Here is a 14,536-nt window from a genome sequence, read left to right on the forward strand (position 1 = left end):
ATAAGACACGGTATTCTTATGCCCCGTACACACGGTCGGACTTTGTTCGGACATTCCGACAACAAAATCCTAGGATTTTTTCCGACGGATGTTGGCTCAAACTTGTCTTGCATACACACGGTCACACAAAGTTGTCGGAAAATCCGATCGTTCTGAACGCGGTGACGTAAAACACGTACGTCGGGACTATAAACGGGGCAGTGGCCAATAGCTTTCATCTCTTTATTTATTCTGAGCATGCGTGGCACTTTGTCCGTCGGCTTTGTGTACACACGATCGGAATTTCCGACAACGGATTTTGTTGTCGGAAAATTTTATCTCCTGCTCTCCAACTTTGTGTGTCGGAAAATCCGATGGAAAATGTCCGATGGAGCCCACACACGGTCGGAATTTCCGACAACACGCTCCGATCGGACATTTTCCATCGGAAAATCCGACCGTGTGTACGGGGCATTAGTCACCTATACCTTAGATTTTAGGTGACCAACAATATTCAAAGTGAAGTTATCACTAATCTACCTATATAGTGGGTATGATTCTACACACATTCCCATTCCATATGTAGAATTACAGGTATGTCTTCGAGTTTATTTGTTAAATTCCAGATTGTTACTTGAAAATAAACACTTTGCGTTTTTTCAATGGATGCAAAGTATTCTCTGATTGGATGAGTTGGAGATCATTATGTCATTGCCCCACCTCTTCTGAGGTCCATGGTGAACAAGCCACCTCCTGTCTTCACAATGCAGCAGGGCAGCCACTCTGTGCTCTCCCACAGGTATGGTATATACATAGCTACATTAGTCCAAGGATGTAACAATGTAAAAATTGCCATACCTAAACTTCAGCTTACACTGTGCTGTAAGTAGTGACATATTTCATTTATCTCTGCAGCGGTTAAGAAAAAAGCAACAATGAAAACTCCCCGTGCTCCTGCAGGTAAGAGAAATTTGGAGATGAATAAATCTCATTAGAGCATTATTAATATTAGTAGTCATGGAACCACCTCAAGACAACCCCTTCCTGCCCAGACCATTTTTCAGTTTTCAGCTTTGTCTCACTTTGAATGACAATTACTCAGTCATGCAACGCTGTAACCAAATGAAAATTTAAATTACTTTTTGAAACTGAGCTTTCTTTTGGTGGTATTTAATCACCACTGTGTTTTTTGTTATACATATAGAAGAAGGCTGAAAATTGAAAAAAAATTAAATGTAGACCCAAATGTATTCTGCTACATTTCTTTGGGAAAAATAATCCAAAACAGTGCATATTATTCAGTCTGTGTGAAAGTAATATTGTCTACAAACGATGGTATATATACTTGAAAATCAATCAATCCTAATATACTGAGTAGGGATGGTCCCGATGTTCGAGTCGAACTTAAGTTTGACTCGAACATCTTGGCGCGGGGCTCCCCTTAAAATCCATACCAGACCCTCCAGGTCTGGTATGGATTTTAAGGAGAGCCCCGCACCAAAATTTAAAAAGAAATGGCATGTGTGGGGTCTCCCAAAAATCCATACCAGACCCTTATCCAAGCACGCAACCTGGCAGGTCGCAGGAAAAGAGGGGGGGACGAGAGAATGCCCCCCCTCCTGAACCGTACCAGGCCACATGCCCACAACATTGGGAGGGTGCTTTGGGGTAGCACCCCAAAGCACCTTGTCCCCATGTTGATGGGGAGAAGGGCCTCATCCCCACAACCCTTGCCCGGTGGTTGTGAGGGTCTGCAGGTGGGGGGCTTATCGGAATCTGGAAGCCCCCTTTAACAAGGGGACCCCCAGATCCTGCCCCCCCGTGTGAAATTGTAAAGGGGAAACTTTCGTACCCCTACCATTTCACCAAAAATGTGTGAAAATGGTAAAAAAAAGACAATACATGCCTTGGTACAAGTCCTTTATTTAAAAAATAAAAAAATAAAACTGTCCCACAAAGTCTTGTTCTTCTTCTTCTTCTATCGCTCCGACGGACCGAAAAAGAAAAAAAAAGCCGCAAGCCGCCTATGATCTGCCTCCATGGGAGGCACCCGCCGTAATTACAGGCCTCTCAGGTGACAGTTCTTTTATAACTGAGGGCGGGGCCACATGATGACATCATCGGGTGACCCCGCCCCCCTCTGACGCACGGGGACATCCTTTTGGTTTTCCTGTAGCGTCAGAGGGGGCAGGGTCACTCAGTTACGTAGCCGGGTGGCCCCGCCCCCCTCTGACGCACGGGAACATCCCTATGGCTTTCCCGTAGTGTCAGAGGGGGCGGGGGTCACTCGGCTATAGGAAAGCCATAGGGATGTCCCTGTGCGGCAAGGGTTGTGGGGATGAGGCCCTTCTCCCCATCAACATGGGGACAAGGTGCTTGGGGGGGCTACCCCAAATCACCCTCCCAAGTGGCCTGGTATGGTTCAGGAGGGGGGGCACTCTCTCGTCCCCCCCCTTTTCCTGTGGCCTGCCAGGTTGCGTGCTCGGATAAGGGTCCCCTTAAAATCCTTCAGGTCTGGTATGGATTTTGAGGGGGACTTCTACCCAATTTTTATTTAAATTTTGGCACGGGGTTCCCCTTAATATCCATACCAGACCTGAAGGGCCTGGTATGGAATTTGGGGGGACCCCCATGCATTTTTTTTTTTTTTTTTTGAAATTTTGGTTCAGGGTTCCCCTTTTGGGGAATCCCATGCAGTTTTTATCAATGAACTTTTATGTGTATTGCCAGGACCGACAATTCATTATAGTCGCAAGTACTTTTAAATGACTTTTTTCCTTTAGAAATGTCATTTTGCTCTCGGACTGTTCTAAACATGGGAAACATGCGCCACTTTACAGGCATACTATAGACACCCCCCAGGTACAAAATGTAAAGGAATATTTCACTTTTATTGTTTCACTTTAAGCATTATTAAAATCACTTCTCCAGAAAAAACGGCCATTTTTAAAACTTTTTTTTGCATTGATATATGTCCCCTGGGGCAGGACCCAGGTCCCCAAACACTTTTTAAGACAATAGCATGCACATAAGCCTTTAAAATTAGCACTTTTGATTTTTCATGTTCGTGTCGCATGTACTGTACCGAACAGGGGGGTGTTCGGCCCATCCCTAGTACTGAGGCCCTATCTAATTTCTCAAGGCTCTAATATCCCAGGACAGTACAAATACCCCCCAAATGACCCCTTTTTGGAAAGTAGACAGTACAAGGTATTTAGTAGGAGGCATGGTGAGTCTTTTGAAGTTGTAATTTTAACAAGTTATCTCTCACACACAGCATAGGCATACTTAGAATTAGAATTATACCCCAAAACACATTCTGCTATGTCTCAGCGTATGGGGATACCACATGTGTGAGACTTTTTCAAAGCCTAAATACATAGAGGGGTCTAATTTCTTGACTACCTATCATATTTTTGGAGACCATGGAGAACAAGGACAGTGGAAACGCCCACAAATCATCCCATCAGCAGCCTACTATCCTGTGTTTTTTTTCCTCAACATCAAGTAATACCTCGAGCTCAGAATCAGTCCTACCTCTTCCTTCTCTGCAGAGCTCTGGTAATACTGGGATCTGTAGACCCAAAACCAAAATTATTAAAAAGTGTATATTGATTGGTTTGCGCAAAAGTTATAGCGTTTACAAAATAGGGGATAGATTTATGGCATTTTTATCATTATTATTTTTTTATTAGTAATGGCAGTGATCTGCGATTTTTTTTATGGGGACGGCGACATTATGGGGAACACATCGGACACTTTTGACACATTTTTGGGACCATTGGCATTTATACAGCGATCAGTGCTATAAAAATGCACTGAATACTGTGTAAATGTCACTGGCAGGGAAGGGGTTTATACTGGGGGGGATCAAGGGGTTAACTATAGGAGATGACAGATCATAGTTCCCAGCTCTTAGGAACTCACGATCTCTCTCTCCTCTCCTCACAGAACTGGAATGTGTTACACACACTCGTCCCTGTTCTGCCTCTCATGCCCCTTGATCGCGCGTGGCCGGCAGTCATCGCAACCCCTGGCCACGAGCATCGGCACCCCTGCTGTGCAGCCTGCTATCCTGCTTAAAGGGGCCGACGTACAGCTACGACGGCTTGCGGGATCGTGCCGCCCTGCCGCTGTATAATGACGGCGGCTGGTCGGCAAGCGGTTAAGCTCTCTCTAACAAATGTTTTTAAAATTTCTTTTTTCTTTGGAACATGTCCCCCAGGGCAGTGCTCAGTCCCCCATGCCCTTTGTTTGACAACTCCTTGGATATTAGCCTAGAAAAAAGTACTGTATTTATCGGCGTATAACACGCACTTTTTTCCCCTTAAAATCAGGGGAAAATCGTGCGCGTGTGTTATACGCCATTCCCCCGCTGATTGTGAGCCTTTTGGCGGCTCTCGGCAGGTTTCGGACGTTCTCGGCGGCTTTTGCCCATTCTCGGCCGCTCTCGGCAGCTTTCGGCCATTCCGGGCGGCTTTCGGCTGCTTACGGCCATTCTCGGCAGCTCTCGGCCGTTCTCGGCGGCTTTCGGCCGATTTCGGCCATTCTCGGTGGCTCTCGCAGTTCCGCGTGAGCCGCCGAAACCTGAGTGCGTCCGAAAGCCACCGAGAACAGCCGAGAGCCGCTGAGAATGGCCGAAAGCTGCAGAGAGAGCTGCCGAGAACGGCGGCGCCATTTCTAAACGCCAGATGTACTGCAAACGACACAGGGCAAGGCTGCAATGGGCTGCAGACTACTGATGGACACTGACAAGGCTGCAATGGGGGACAATGGGGGACAAGGCTACAATGGGGGACAAGGCTGCAATGGGGGAAAATGCTACAGATGGACACTGACAAGGCTGCAATGAGGGACAATGCTACAGATGGACACTGACAAGGCTGCAGATGGACACTGATGAGGCTGCATTGATGGGCATTTAAATGTAAGTTTTTTTCCTCAAACTTATACGCCATTCCCCCGCCGATTGTGAGCCTTTTGGCGGCTCTCGGCCGCCAAAAGGCTCACAATCGGCGGGGGAATGGCGCCCTTAAAATTCCCTCCTAAATTTGGGGTGCGTGTTATACGCTGGCGCGTGTTATATGCCGATAAATACGGTACTTACTGTTTTTTTTTTTACCATTTGGCTCCTATTGATATCAATGTGGTTCGGATTTGGCATGAACCTCAGTACCCAAGTCATTAATACTCATGTAGAATTACTTGTTGTAATAATCTAAAGTATTGTTCTTTATTGCTCCAGATAGAAAGAAAATAATTCCTGTAAATATTTTTTAATACATATTTAACAGTTCTGTAAAGAATGTAATAATTTATGTTTGCAGGGGGCACTGGAAAAAAGATGGTTAAAACTTCTGGAACAAATAGAACTGCAGGTAAAGGAATTTTGGTTATTAAAAGATTATATCATAAGGCTATTTAGCTGTGAGTTCCCCAGAGGCATGAAATTTACCAAACACTAATGCCCTGTACACACAGTCGGAATTTCCAACGGAAAATGTGCGATCGGAGTTTGTTGTCGGAAATTCCAACCGTGTGTGGGCTCCATCGGACTTTTTCCGACACACAAAGTTTGAGAGCAGGCTATTAAATTTTCCGACAACAAAATCCGTTTGCGTAAATTCCGACCGTGTGTGGCCAATTCCGATGCACAAAGTGCCACGCATGCTCAGAATAACTTTAGAGACGGAACTGCTCGGTCTGGTAAAATTAGCGTTCGGAATGGATATAGCACCTTCGTCACGCTGCAATGTTTTAAATTGTTTAATGCAGCGCACTCTCTTCTTCTTTACAATGCTAGAAGAATGAAGCTCTTTTGCTGCTCATATTCACACAGACTTCTCACAAACTTCTTTCTTTATTATTTATCGTGATTTAATGAATATAATATTTTTATTTGTCACATCTCCCGAATTTTTTTTTTTTAATGTTTTTAGATTTTGTATTATTTGTTTTTATTTTTTTAAATCCTGATCTCCTGTTATTTTTTTTTATTTTTTTTTTATCTCCAGAATTGTTTTGGATGTGTTTTGTGTGTCAAGTTACCACAACACCATTATTATCTTGTATTATTTAATCTCAAGGAGGTTGCTGGGTGTTGGTGTCTCTTGTTAATTTCACATTGTATTTTTGACATTGTATTTTTGAAATGTACCTGTCTACTCACAAACTGTCTTTTTTGAAGGAAAACACATAGGCGAGTATTATTGAAAAAAAAAATACCTTTATTAAGGGGTCTTAACCAAAGAAAGGGGGAGGCAACGCTGGAGAAACTGCTGAGATTGGCAAAGCCTTTGGCCCCCAGGGCACACATCAACAATTTTAATGCAAAATTGGTGGCCTGAGGAGTCCTTATCTAAGGGAGTACAATCTGGTCCAGAAGTCCAAGAGATCATGAACAGCAGCAGATGACATACATGTCACCAGGCTGTGGTCATACAAGAGCCTGCATCTTTTGTCAGACCAGACTGACCAGACTGAACCCAGGCCATCACTTTCTTGTCTTCCTTCCACTCTTCCTTCCAGGCTGTGTCTGTGGTGTTGGAGTTGTGGTAAGAGGAGGAGGAGGATGATGCAACTCACACAGGTGGGTATTGGGTGTGATTTGGCCCCTCACCTCCTTAGTTAATGTTTTATAAATGATTTCCTCACACATGTGGCGTTGGCCCTCCTGCATGTCCTGCAGTTTGGTGGCAGCCATGCAGGCAAAAGCCTCTTCACGAGTGGGGGTGGCTTTGAGGGTTGCAGAAGCCTCCTGAATCAGCCAGAGCTCTGACTCCTCCATGTTACTCCTCTTCCTAGGTCTTTTGTTTGGAAGGCAGAGGGGAGGAAGCTGCGATTCTGTGAGGCTCCTACTGGGCCCGGCCACCTCCTGGCTGAAAATAACCCCTGCCTCCTGTGTGCCACATTCCACAGCCTCCTCTTGGCTGAGGTCTTCCTATGTAAAAAAAAAAAGGGACATAGTTTTAGTTTTTTTCTTCATCAATCACACACAATTTTCATCTCATCACTTTTGCAAATTGAATGTTAAGAGATAGAAAAGACTATCATTCTAAGCCCAGCATTTTTCATTCTTGTCGCAATTATTTTGCCCACTACTGTTTAGTGATATGTAAATGCCTTTATTAAATCAGCAATTAGTGATCAATCATAACATCTAGTAAACATCATTTATTTATTGACCAGAAATCTGTAGAACAATGATATACCTGGCTCAAGCTGGGCTCCTTCACTTCTTCCTGGCTGGAAGGCCCAGGTTGGACGTCGGAATCCTCAGCTGGGGTGGAAGGTAGGGTGGAAGGAAGAGTGGAAGAAAGGGTTAAGAGGGATTCCCTGACTTCAGTCTGCTCTGACAGAAAACGAAGTCTCTCATAGTACCACAGCCTGGGGACATAAACGTCATCTGCTGCAGCTCCTGATCTCTGGGAATCCTGGACCTTCTTGCACTCCCTAAGATAAGTGCTCCTCAGGCCACCAATTTTGGCTTTTAAATAGGGGATGTTTGCCGTGGGGACCACCGGCTTTACCAACTGCAGCCGTTTCTCCAGCGCTGCCTGCCTCTTTTGTTTATGATTATAAGGTGGGTGTTTGACCTGCCACAGACAGGGCAGCTCCCTGTATTTATCTATGAACAGGGGGGGGGAGTTGTGGTCATTGAAGCCATCCATTTTATCTGCAATACACAAGACAAACCCTAATGTCAGGCTAAAGTCTCCTAATCTTGGCCCAATATAGGCCTCAATCTATAAGCAGTATAGGCCCAAGTTAAAATGGTACCTTCGTTATCACGATCGGCGCTTCCGATACTCCTTCCTCTGCTCACAGATCGTACGTACAACGCACGCGTGTTACGCTTTATATACACTGTACATGCGTGAAACTCCACCTGCCCCTGACGTTATTTCTAGTTTATTCCCCGCCCCTTCTCTTTTGCCGCAATGGGGGAGAGCACATGGCGGAGAGACAACAGGTGCATGATAATAGCAGCAGCGAGAAGCAGGAGGAAAGCCCGGAGCCAGAAACGTCACGATCCTGGAGGAGATTTAAGGCTTCAAATATGTCCTTTGTAGAGATGGTGGAGATGGTCGACATATTGAAGAGGGCCGACTATGACGGGAAGTATAGACCTTACCCCAACCCAAATTTTAGAAAGGCAAAGATCATGGTGAAAGTTGTGAAGAGTCTGCACAGGAATTTTGGGGTACGACGATCCAAGGATCAACTGAGGAAACGGTGGTTGGACTCAAATTAAGGGAGCACGATCAGTATAGAAGGATCAGGAGAGTGCTGCAAAAAAGTAAGTAGTTGTCCTGTGTTCCTATTCTTTATTTTTATTACGTTTGTGCTGCTCCATGTGCTTTTCTTTACTGTTGTACATTTAAAATGGCAACTTTCATGTCCATGGGCACATTAATCGTTCGTAGGAAACATTGTTCGTTTGGCCACTAAAATACGTTGTTTTGGGCAGATGCAGTTCAATATGGTTTTACTGGCCTACTTTTATTAATAAAAGTTTGTTGTCTAGGGGGTTTGTAACTAGAATGAAATGCTAACTAGATTCTGTGTAAGGAGAGGACACTCAGCAGCTGTTTACACATCTGGACGCTGGAGCACTAATGTGGGACAAAAGAACACCCTTTTTTATTAGGGGGTCCCACACAGGTGCTCCAGTGTATACTATAGGGGTGTCTCCATCTGTGAAGCATGTTGGAACTCTGCCAAAACAGAAAATTGTACCCCACTTCCAAGCAATGTTTCAAATTCCTGCTTCTGCCATCAAATATCTGTGTGCTAAGTATACCTATTTTTGTTCACATAGGGGAGAAAAGTCTCGAAGGACACCACTCATCAGAGGAAACCAGGGACCCCCCACCTCAGGAAGAAGGGGAAATCCCCCAAACCCAAGCAGAGGAGGAGGAGGGAGACGTAGAAATTGTCACCACAACAGGTGAGTGTCTGCGACCACAGCTTCAGGTAAGAGGTGGATGCCTGCATATTTATAATAGATGGTGTTTTTTGGGGGTTTTTTTGTAGGTGATCGTAATGTTGTGGAAGAGGAATGTCATTTCACCAGTGAAAGTGCCCACATCCTCATCGGGGAGATAATGGGGTGTAATAGGGATTTAGAAAACATAAAGCAAAACATCAATGATGTTCAAAACAAAATGAAGAACATCATTGATGTTTTAGGGAGAATCTAAAACACCCAGAAATCCCTAAATTTCTTCTTTTTTTGTGACAAAATTTTTTACGTATGTTAAAAGCCAAATTTAGAAGATGCACACAGTGTGTCAACATGTGCTATCTTCCATCACGGGAGATCAATGTACGCGTTTTGTGGGTGCAACCCCTTCCTCAATAATAAAGTAGCTGAGAGGAAGGGGTTGCACCCACAAAACACGTCCCTTGATCGCAGCTAGCACATGTTGACATTAGGCAATTTGTGTGCATCTTCTAAATTTGGCTTTTACAGGGGTGACATCACCCCATCTGCTGAACGCAATATCAAACACAGTTTGTATATACACATGTTTGATATTGCCTTCACTTTATAAAAGTTGAACTTTGTAAGTTCCAGAGTTGTATATTTTTTATGATTTTAAACATGCCTGTTTTACCTTAAAAGGCAATTTCTACTTAATGTGACCTAAAAAATGTTATACAACAAACATGTTGGTTTGTTCAAAAACCCTTTTATAAACGCACATGTGATTGTGCTTTGATTAAAAAGATTGATAATCAACAATATGTGGTTTCTTCTTTCAATGCTCAAAAGCAGTTTTTGGAGTAAAGTTGTTGTTTTCAGTGATAGTGGGGGTTATTTACTAAAGGCAAATCCACTTTGCACTACAAGTGCAGTTTCAGTGCAGTCTCAAGTGCACTTGTAGTGCAAAGTGTAGTTTCCTTTAGTAAATAACACCCAACAGTGCTTTCTAATTTTACACAATCACGCCATTTTTATGACTCCCCAAATTTCGGACATGGTGTTGAAAATCATTAATATTTTTGTCAGTAATGCATTACATACATTAACCTAAAAAACAAGGTGTATGTGTAGCAGACCCACAACATAATAATAATAGTTAGCCGAAGAAGAGATTGTCACCTCATGTGTCAACGAAATTTCATTTGCACTGTTGAAGAAAAAGGCAAAAAAATTAGAACATTAATAAAAGATAACTGAGGAGACAGCTAAAAGAAAGCCAAGCAGTAAATCAAAGCAAATATTTGTTCCGTTTCAAATCTATTTTTATTTAAAAAAATGTCTCAGACATTGTCTGGCATATCGATGGCCCTCTACTCGCAAAGTATTCCAGGTATCTTAAACGGACCTCGAGGGCACTCGGGGGGGGGGGGGGGGCTAGCCAGGACGGCCAGTTTTAAGCGCCGTCAGGGTTGGTTCATTAATATTAATTCCGGCCTCAGGCCCAACTGAGGCAGCATAGTTCAAAGCATTTCTCCTTAAAAAGTTGTGGAGAACACAGCAACACAGGATGATGTGATTCAGTTTATATTCCGCCATGTGTATCGGTGTAAGAAATAGGCGGAACCGGCTGGCCATTATTGCAAATGTGTTCTCCACCACTCTTCTGGCTCTGGCCAGCCAGTAATTAAAAACCCTCTGGTCCGGGGTGAGGGTCCTCATAGGTAATGACCGCATAAGATGCCCCCCAGCGCAAACGCTTCATCCGCAACGAAGATGAATGGGAGTCCTTCCGCATTGTCTTCTGGAGGTGGCAAGCCCAAGCTGCCATTCTGGAGATGTCTGTAGAACTCCATCTGGGTGATGACTCCACCATCTGACATCCGGCCATTCTTCCCCACATCCACATACAGGAACTCGTAAGTACCTCTAAGAACCCCTTGTAATTATAATAGTATGACCCTGAGTTGGGGGGTGGGACTATGTGGACATGTTTCCCATCAATTGCCCCTACGCAGTTGGGAAAGTCCCACCGCTGGGCAAAGTGGGAGGCCACAGTCTGCCAGTCCTGTGGCGTGGAAGGAAACTGTGGAGTCAAACAAGAATAAAAAAATTAGTAATTTTGAACATAAACATTGAAAGCAGATTAGACACAAGCATTCTTGGCCAACATCAGTATAACATTTTATTTTAGGGAGTATTTAAAGACAAAGGAATAAGGTCCACCTATCAGATTCATCACCCCTTCTGATGGCCTATTGTTAAAAGTTTAGGGGGGGAGATGTTTTGGACAGGTAACCCTCTCAACTTCATTGAGATATGAATGCCTAAATAATGTGTGTTACTTTGGCCAGCCCCTCCTTACTTACACTATTGGCAGCCCACTGGACAGGTAAGAAGTGTCATAATACACAAATACGAATACACACTGTACACATTTAAGCACATTTTAACACTATGCAATTTATATCAAGATAAGAATAGGATACAAAAACTTTAAACAGTACCATTTGAAAGTATTCAGGCAGGCCCTTGCACTACATGCTTTGGGGAATTCATCCATTAATCTGACCACAAAAGAGGTAGGTAAAGTGTGTATGGTTTTGGCAAAGTCAGCAGATAGAGGATTGGTATCAGCTGACTTAACAGTTGGGGGGGAGGGAGGGTTCCAAATGATTTTGGGAACCCAAAAAAAAGCCTCTGGCACTCTGCCAGAATTTAAAACACAAATAACATTTATACACTATTTAGGGGGTGTTTAGGGTAAAGCACTACAATGGAGCTGACAAAATACATTGTTAAGTGACTAGGCGAGGTGGATATAGGCCCAGGAGAGCATGCTGGGGGGAGGTAAGTGAAGGCAAATATGCATGAAGGACAAAAATTTTTTTTACTAAATTCCACCATGCATGAGGACAAAGGGGACATTCGCAGCATGTTACAATCATGGTAATTAGGGAATGAGGAAAGAAATGCAATACATTAGTAAACATTAAATACAATAAAATGTAATTTTAAAGGAAAATACTTACCTTAATATAGTCCTTCTGCAGGACCTGGATGATGGCAGAACAGGTCTCTGGAATAATGATCCCCAGAGCCTGGGGGAGATGCCTGTCGAGAACTTAAGGTCCTGCAGGCTTCTCCCTGTCGCCAAGTACCGCAAGGTGGCGACTAGCCTCTGCTCCGGAGTGATGGCTTGCCGCATGCAGGTATCCTGCCTGCTGATATAAGGGGTCAGCAAAGTCAACAAATGGTGAAATACGGGGTCCATCATCCTGAGAAAGTTCCTGAAATCATCAGGGTTATTCTCATGGAGCAAAGGCATGTGACAGAATTGGTTACGCTGGAGCAACCAATTCTTGGTCCATGAACTCCTCCTCGCCCTGTTCATGGACTGGACTTGTGTCAAAGTAAGAACTCCAACACCAAGCCCCCGCACAGCACGAACTCTACGATGAGTACGTACAGGCAACATGGCTAGAAAACGGTCGGCTGGTCAGAACGAAGTAACAGAACGCACTGAAGAACAGCCAGGCCTGTGAAGAGCGACCTGAAAATCAGTAACGAACGGACAAGAACAAAATGATAAATCAATGGGAACTCGCTGCACTCACTGAAGACCAGATACAAACCCACAAGCACAAACTGAACACCAGAAATACAATCTGAAAACCACGAGTCTGAAAAGCGCGAATCATCTCTCACCAAACTTTTACTAACACGAGATTAGCAAAAGGAGCCCAAAGGGTGCCGCGCTTGGTATTGTACTGCCCTTTTATAGTCTCGTCGTACGTGGTGTACGTCACTGCGTTCTTGACGTTCGGAAATTCTGACAACTTTGTACGACCGTGTGTATGCAAGACAAGTTTGAGCAAACATCCGTCAGAAAAAAACGATGGATCTTGTTGTCGGAATGTCTGATCAATGTCCGATCGTGTGTACAGGGCATTCGTCTTTCCCTAGGGTGCCCCCCATAGAGTCCTGGATTTGTCTGCATGACTCTCCCAGGTCATGGCTCTTGGGATTGCACTGTTGGTGACAGCTAATGATCCAACAGGCAATGAACTCACATACAATATTATCGGGAAAACACATCGTTCAATGTCAGCCAGAGGTCAGGGAAGGCGTTGTTCAGCCAGAGTCCGTACATAGGCCAACAAATAATATCGGATACATCCTAGTTTATTCCTCCACATGGAGAAGTCTTGTTTGTTGATCATTTTATTGATATCTTCTCATCCTGTAACATGTGGTACATTAGTTTACCTTTCTAGTGGCCATCATTTGGCATTTTTCGTCATTTGTCCAAAGTAAAAATCAAACTCCTCTCCCAAATCTGGAAAATTAAATCTATTACAAGATTGCATATATTTGCTTAAAGGAAATCAGCGCTATCACACTAAAATTATTAAATCTGATAAAATAATTCAACCAAAAATATGTGCTAGCACAAACACTTACAGTGCTTCACTCACCGCTATTTACAACCAATTATTCAATAATATAGTGTAGCGTAACTTATTAAATCTCATTCAGTGCAATAAGATTATTACATATAACATAAAGTCCAATATAATGCAAAATATGTGCAATCCCACTGTTCATTCAAAACAAAATAATCTTGTATATAATCTACAGTCCAAAAGTCCATAGCATGATAGATCAAAAACCAGAGAAACACCCGTTAGACCAAACCAAATGATACCGAATGCTTTTACCAAGCTCTGTTTTTAGTAAGTGTATATCTGTATATGCGAGAATAAAAGTGTGTTAAGCGAGAGTACACTATGTCTGTGCCTCTTACATTTTCCATAACATCTGCGGCGGAAGTATTGCCCATACTTGTGGAGTTGGAGGATAGAGCCATCGGGAGTGCAATTAAGAGGACTAAGGAGCTGGTCTCTGCGGATCTGTACTCAGAACACAATATAACACAGGCGTTTTACTTTCATGTTTGAGGTGAGTAGGTTATTCACCTGGTGAAGGATGAGCACTATAGGAGATAATTGAAGGTGTTTCTCCAGTTTTTGATCTATCTTGCTATGGACTTTTGGACTTTGTAGATTATATACAGGACTATTTTGTTTTGAATGAATAGTGGGATTGCACATATTTTGGAATATATTGCACTATTGCACTTTATCTTATATGTAAAATTTTATTGCACTTAACGAGATTTAATAAGTTGCACTACACTATATTTTTGAACTAAATATATATACATATATCATATATGTGTGAATTATCTATATCATTAGTGGTGGGTGTGGTTTCCCAAAGGCAAGAAATCCAAGGAATGCTTAAATTTACCATACACTGGTAGAATTTTGACTACATTTTTCTTTTTTTATTTAAGAATGTTCATTTAATTTTCTAATCATTAGTGGGATCAAACCAACATTCATTTTCAACTGCAGTGAGAAGACAAATTGAAGGAGCAGGAAAGAACTAATTTCTAACAATTAAAGTGGATTTTGTTTGGTAAAGTCCATTCATTCCAAAATTTTATGTTGTCAAGCTGTTGAATGTTCTGAGAATTTTCATTTAAAAATCTACTAATGTATAGCCAGCTTTAGTCTCCCCCAGGGATCCCCACAGGGATATTGGGATTTATTTGTAGGACTTTTC

At 43.0% G+C, this 14,536-nt stretch overlaps 1 protein-coding gene across 2 annotated transcripts in view; it reads left to right on the forward strand.

The window, feature by feature from the left end:
• LOC141148390 (interferon-induced very large GTPase 1-like) overlaps positions 1 to 14,536 on the forward strand; it is a 106,464-nt gene that overhangs the window by 63,076 nt on the left and 28,852 nt on the right. Inside the window, exons 1-3 of one of the 2 annotated variants that reach the window (XM_073635837.1) lie at positions 908 to 939; positions 5,307 to 5,357; positions 14,293 to 14,389. Coding sequence is in view for 1 of the 2 variants with exons in the window: in XM_073635836.1 (XP_073491937.1) it covers positions 915 to 939; positions 5,307 to 5,357 (76 nt within the window). In the remaining variant the exon portion in view is untranslated. Of the gene's footprint in view, positions 1 to 894; positions 940 to 5,306; positions 5,358 to 14,292; positions 14,390 to 14,536 lie in introns of those variants that run through there. The other variant, XM_073635836.1, reaches the window with a different exon arrangement.

The sequence above is a fragment of the Aquarana catesbeiana genome, linkage group LG06, assembly GCF_042186555.1.
Source record: "Aquarana catesbeiana isolate 2022-GZ linkage group LG06, ASM4218655v1, whole genome shotgun sequence".
In the NCBI taxonomy this organism is placed as follows: Eukaryota; Metazoa; Chordata; class Amphibia; order Anura; family Ranidae; genus Aquarana; species Aquarana catesbeiana.